The 6,418-nt window shown below is 38.0% G+C and overlaps 2 protein-coding genes across 5 annotated transcripts; both read left to right on the forward strand.

The window, feature by feature from the left end:
* The first annotated feature begins 16 nt into the window (after positions 1-16).
* Positions 17-2,757, forward strand: LOC106751017 (NEDD8-activating enzyme E1 regulatory subunit). Of its 4 annotated transcripts, XM_014631756.1 has the most exons (8): positions 17-189; positions 415-579; positions 663-845; positions 970-1,465; positions 1,556-1,689; positions 1,761-1,963; positions 2,202-2,338; positions 2,410-2,757. In XM_014631756.1, exons 1-8 carry the CDS (start codon positions 122-124, stop codon positions 2,638-2,640), a joined length of 1,617 nt encoding a protein of 538 aa, XP_014487242.1. In that variant the 5' UTR covers positions 17-121; the 3' UTR covers positions 2,641-2,757. The 4 variants fall into 4 exon arrangements, with proteins under 4 accessions (XP_014487242.1, XP_014487243.1, XP_014487244.1 ...); XM_014631757.1 differs by lacking the exon at positions 17-189 and having other exon boundaries at positions 489-574; XM_014631758.1 differs by lacking the exon at positions 17-189 and having other exon boundaries at positions 491-579; positions 674-845.
* A 474-nt stretch (positions 2,758-3,231) lies between these two features.
* On the forward strand, positions 3,232-6,329 carry LOC106751018 (V-type proton ATPase subunit H-like; the record flags this gene model as incomplete). The annotated part of the gene is given in 7 exon segments (XM_014631761.1): positions 3,232-3,419; positions 3,599-3,680; positions 3,916-4,105; positions 4,286-4,504; positions 5,272-5,376; positions 5,959-6,164; positions 6,245-6,329. Coding segments are annotated over 7 exon segments (945 nt in total), but the record flags the coding sequence as incomplete, so codon positions are not given.
* Positions 6,330-6,418: the final 89 nt, after the last annotated feature.

Genomic DNA, 6,418 nt, shown 5'->3' on the forward strand with positions numbered 1-6,418 from the left:
GAGATTTTATTCTCATACAAACACAGTACGTATAAATTCGTAGTGGATACCGTTACTGTGTTCGTGTGATTTGGAAATATTTTCTGCCATTACAGACAATTGTTCGAAATTTGTCTCTTTGATGGCTTCGCCAGCTCCAAAATCGCCCGAACTATCTGAAAAGACTCGAAAATACGATAGACAACTGAGGTACGTTAATCGCCGATTATAATATTTTGAGGTTATATTTGACATTTCTTGTTGTCACTTGTTTAGATAGACGATTTTGTATTTTAGATCTGTCAGGATATCTATTTTTTACGGTTATTTTATTTAATTATGTTTGCTTTGATTATATTCTTACTTCATTCTCTCATGCTCTCTCAATATATTTTTGATTATTATGAAACATAATCTTGTATTTCTCACTGACAGATTATGGTGTGATCATGGACAAGCATGCTTAGAGACTGCTCATATCTGCGTTATAAATGCCACCGGACTTGGTACAGAGATATTGAAATCGCTAGTACTTCCAGGTATTGGAGCCTTTACCATAGTCGATGGTAAAAAGATTACTGATGAGGACATAGGAGTGAAGTATATATATGATATTGTTCTAACTATAGTATTATAGTCTCAAGATACATTTCAGTGCAGCATGTTAAATGCATTTGACTTAGTTTCTTTCTAGAAGCAGATAGTATTGGGAAATCAAGAGCACAGGTGGCTACTCAGATGCTTTTGGAAATGAATCTTGATGTAACCGGTGATTATATCGACGAAGAACCTGAACAAATCTTATCCAACAGCCCAGATTTTTTCAATACTTTTACAGTGGTTGTTGCCACCTCACTGACTGAGAAGTAAGAATTCTAATATCAAAATCATAAGTTATAAAATCACAAGTATCAATTTACATGCAGCATCCACAAGACTGATTTATATTCCAACTATATATATTTTGTACATCACATTTATTATGTTTAGAACGTTGATTCTGCTATCGAGAAGACTTTGGGACCTGAATATTCCGCTGATAGTATGCAGGAGTATAGGATTCATCGCTTATATGCGGGTTCAAGTGAAGGAGCACACAGTTGTAGAAACCCATCCGGATAACGAAACGTTGGACTTGCGTCTTGACAAACCGTTTGATAGCCTAAAAAAGCACCTGGATTCCATAAATCTCGACGACATGAGCTTCAAAGATCACTGCCACGTACCGTATCTAATCATTTTGTACAAATTCCTGGAGGAGTGGATCCATAATTATGGTGCGTTACCGAAGACTTATAGTGACAAGCAACAGCTGAAGCGAATGATACAGGGTGGCATGAGGCGTGACGAGCATGACTTGTCCAATAGCGAAGAGAATTTCGAGGAAGCTTTAAAGGCTGTGAATACGAGCATCAGGCCGATCAGTATTCCCGATAACGTTATAAACATATTGAACGACGACTGTTGCATTAATCTAACAGCAAAGGTACCGATGGAACGTCTCTACAGTTTATACGCCGTTTTGGAAACGTGTGTGATCGTATAAACTGATATATTTTAACTTGATATATTTTAGAGCAGCTCCTTCTGGATTATCGCAAAGGCGGTGCGTGATTTTGTTGATAACGAAGGCGGCGGGTTCTTGCCGCTCAAAGGTGCTCTGCCCGACATGACTGCTGACACCGAGAAATATGTCATGCTCCAACAAATGTATGATATTAGATTCGAAATAACAATTCCATGTTGTATGATTACGCATCGCTGATGTCGATCTTTCCCAGTTATCACAAGCAAGCATCGGCGGATGCGGAAGCTGTATGGAGGCGCACTTTGCAGTTGCTACGTCAATTAGGAAGGCCCTCGGACTCGATTCTGGAAAAGGACGTCAAGATGTTCTGCAGACACGCAACCGATATTCACGTGGAGAGAGGAAGCTGCATTGCGGACGAGTACGATCCCAAAATTTTTGATACTAATACCATAGGTAATTATTTCCGTCCAATGATGCAGCTCGTATAATTATAAAATATTAAAATTATAGTATACATGAATTATTCACAAATAAGAAATTACGCTATTTATAATTATAATTTATAATTTATAGCTTATATAGTAGTTATTAATATATTATTAATTAATTATAAATTCTAATATATATCTGTTACACATTGTGTGATCAAATATATATCTTGTTTTTAACGATTTCAACTTTTTATTTTTAGTTCAAAATTTAGAGAATCCTGAGAGTATGATGATTTATTACGTTATACTCCGTGGAGTAGACAAATTTCAAGCAGAATACAACTCGTATCCCGGTGAATTCGATGACCAAGTGGAGCCTGATATCGTGAAACTCAAGGTATCACCGTTTTACACATGTAACGTGTTATTACCGTTTTACAATCATTCTAAAATTGAATTACATTGCAGACATGCCTCACGAAATTGTTGAACGAATGGGGATGCGGACCGTTAGCCAAAGACGATTATGTGCACGAGTTTTGTCGATTCGGTGGCGCTGAATTGCATTCTGTCTCGGCATTTTTGGGTGGTCTCGTGGCGCAGGAAACTATCAAATTTATCACAAATCAGTATAAACCTATTCACAACACCTTCATCTACGATGCCGTTACATCGAACTCCGGAACGTTCTTCTTCTAAAATTGTTAAGAAAAAAATACATGAAAAGAATATATCTGTGTTCTAATTAAAAAGTGATAATACAATTTTGTAGTGCGTATTGATTCTATAAATTTTCTTTGTATTACGACTATCGTATTTCTTTGTTTGCATTATTATCTCACTTACTATGTCTTCCATATAATATTAAATCAAACAAAAATTTTCAAAAAAAAAATTGAAATCTATAAAGTCCTAAAAAGTGCATTTGAGATTGATACATAATTTTTTATTTATATATATAGTGAGGTTTTGTTTATTAGTTGAAAATAAATATACTATTTGTAATTAATGTGCTTTTTTATTATTTATTATTAAAGAAATCAATAAATGAAATTAATAAGTAGTCCTATAATGCACGAATGACACCTAGTCATATATAGTTATTCGTACTTAATGATTGTTCATCGTTCCTTGTCCTGTCCTTGAATAAAGAAAGAGAAAGAATCATTAACAGTCATTACGTACAAATAACTATTAGACTGTGAACATGCAGTATTGTACGTGAAAATCGCTAATTAAAAAAATCTAGGTATTTCATTCGGAATGATAACACCCTGACGGTGTCACGGGTTAGGTTGGTAACCGATTGGTCTTGTGATCGAACAGCTGAAGGAGGCGACGGGCACGAAAGGGAACCGTAGTCTGCGTCTCCGAAGAGGATTTTTTCCATATAAATTGACACGGGATTTCGACAAGAATCATGGTGGACCGTGCGAATATCAAGCAGATGATACCGGCTCTGCCGGAAGAGAAAATTGGTGATTACGCTTTCCTTATAAGAATTATTCGTGCATTTGACAGTGCCCCTCCCAGCAGTGCGCTCTGTTCTTTATTGTTTATTTAACAGTTATTTCGTCATTATCGCACATGTTAACAGATTGTTTTAGCACCTGTCGAATCGCTTGATCCGCACGCATTCATTTGTGCGATTTTGCAGATATGCTGGCAGCTACGAGCATGCTCCAGCAGCAGGCTGCTGACATTAGAAACCAGCGAATTAATTGGCAGTCGTATTTGCAGTAAGTATTTATATTTCGGTCTTCAGACCTTTAGTCTGTAAATTTCAAAACATCAAAGATAGAATAGATAACAGGACAAATATCAGGATAGATATTGATTGCCATCTCAGGAACTGAATCTGTAAGCTTGATTGATTGTTGCTTTTAGTATTAGTAACACTGCAAGATAAAACATATCCTTTATTTGGGATTATCTGGGCAGAGAATAGTATTTGAGGATATCTGGTATTTACAGATCACAAATGATATCAAAAGAAGACTACGATTTCATAGCAGCTTTTGATACAAGTGATGCTAAGGCAAGGGAAAACAAGCTTAAGGAGAATCCACATCAGGCAGCCAAAACCTTCCTCAACCTGCTTGGACATGTCTCAAAGGACCAGACCATTCAGTATCTTCTTACAATGATCGATGATATGTTGCAGGTATAGTTGCATTCTTTTTACATTGTAAAACGACTGAATTTTTCATCTGTATTTTTGTAGTGCTACTGGAAGTCAGGAAAACCTTGTAAACAAAGTCTTATGAGTGATATTTAATAATTTTTATACTAAAAAACTTCTGCTTACATATTATATAATGGAAAATGACGTTATTATTTATAGGAGGACCGTAGTCGTGTGGAAATCTTCCGTGAGCACTCCACGCGAAAACGGGAATCTGTCTGGGGACCATTCCTCAATCTTTTGAACAGGCAGGATGGCTTCATAATGAACATGACGTCGCGTATCATAGCTAAGTTAGCTTGCTGGAGTCACGATCTCATGGAGAAAACCGATCTGCAATTTTATCTGACGTGGCTCAAGGATCAGCTGAAGCTTAGTGTGAGTTCGCTTTGGTAGATCATCGCATGCATATCGCGCTAGTTTGAAGATTGGGAGTGCCAATGTCGATCCAAACGACATTCAAAGTGTATTCCAATTACGTCATTAATTTGATTTTTTGTTTCAGGATGTTAATATAATTTATTATAATCACAATAGTTGATTCGATAATGATTTAGCATGCCACTGCAGTGTTTAGCTCATTGTAGTTATTTGCCGCTTTGCTTTCTACATGCTTACAGAAATTCTTAAATGCTTCTTTCTCGCCGTGTGCGTTCATTAAGTGTTTTCACACTCGTCCGACATCTCCACAAGATAATCATTCATCCTTGCCATGACGAACAGTTAACGAACTACATCAACAAATTCAATCCTAATCGAAAAGAACAACCTTGTCTAAAATGTTAATACCTGTTTAAAATACTAATAGTAATATGTAATCATCGATTAATATAATTCTAAACATACATATGACATTTCCCATTTAACAACAACGTTTGTAATTACAACGTGAGCATGTCTAATTCTCCTAATTTTGATCGTCAAGTCCACGTGGTGCATTTTAAAGTGTGTGAGGCAGCCATGACTGACTGACTCAGATTCCACAACTAACTAAGTAAAACCGAATAAATCGTCCTGCGACTGACTCTCCACGTAGAAAATTTGTCGCTTCGTGCAGTTAAGCTTCAGATACACGAGATACACATCTTCGAATTACAGTAAAATTTGTGTAGACGAGCGAAAAAGAATAAGAGATGGGGTTTTAGTTTGATGCCCTGCAGGAAACAGGCTTGCATGCGGGACTTGAACAAGACACTGCTGCGGAGCAGGCCAAGGAGGCCGCTGACATGCTGCACGAATTACTCAACCCGGTTGGTTTTGTAACAGCTAATCACAGTAATATTACACATTAAAATCTAAACAATTTATGAGATACTCTCAGATTTACTCCGCCGCCGCACGAGCGAACGAAAGCACTAATCTCGTAAACTCGTCGGGACGAGTTTAACGGTATTCTCGCACGCGAAAAGTATCGCGAGTCCCTTGCGGTTTAGGACTGGCAATCGACTTCAATGTCAATTTCCAATCACGGGGTATGCGTACACGACTTCCATGTTTGCGAGAGCATATGTCATGTGAACGTTACGTCCGATGCGAGAACCTCCCAAAAATACGGGAGAGAATTTTCTTGGCCCCTGTCATCCCCCCCCCCCCCCCNACATACGCATGAATTCTTATAAGTTCGCTGATTTGCATGGTATTTTTTTCCCCCATTTTTCAATGATCTTTTTCTCTCTTTCTGTTTTTGTTCCTTTTTCTTGGAAGATATCGAATTGCCTCGCCATCGTATTTCTGCATGCAGCAACCTACGTCGTCCGTCCCTTAAATTAAAGAGACATCCGTAGTCTTTCATCCCGAAGAATGCATAGAATATACGTTACTCTCCTGTGTAGAACAACGATTACATCCAGTCGGTGGCGCGATGTCTGCAAATGATGCTCCGTATCGATGAGTATCGCTTCTCTTTCGTATCCGTCGACGGGATCTCAACTCTCCTCAGCGTCCTGTCCGGAAGGGTGAATTTTCAAGTGCAATATCAGCTCATTTTCTGCCTGTGGGTGCTCACTTTCAACCCGCTGTTGGCAGAGAAGATGAACAAGTGTGTAGTACATCTCTTTGCATCAAAAGTACTACCGACTGTAACTGCAATCATTCATAACAATACGTACTGCGTTATAGATTCAACGTTATCCCCATTCTTGCCGACATATTGAGCGATTCCGTGAAGGAGAAAGTAACACGCATTATCCTCGCAGTATTTAGAGTAAGTTGGAACATTAACGGAACGAGTAAATCTAGATCGAACACGGCGGGATCATTTCATTTGCTCGTTCTTCATCTATTGACAGAACT

This window comes from Dinoponera quadriceps, unplaced genomic scaffold (genome assembly GCF_001313825.1).
Source record: "Dinoponera quadriceps isolate SergipeBrazil2010 unplaced genomic scaffold, ASM131382v1 scaffold7906, whole genome shotgun sequence".
Lineage (NCBI taxonomy): Eukaryota > Metazoa > Arthropoda > Insecta > Hymenoptera > Formicidae > Dinoponera > Dinoponera quadriceps.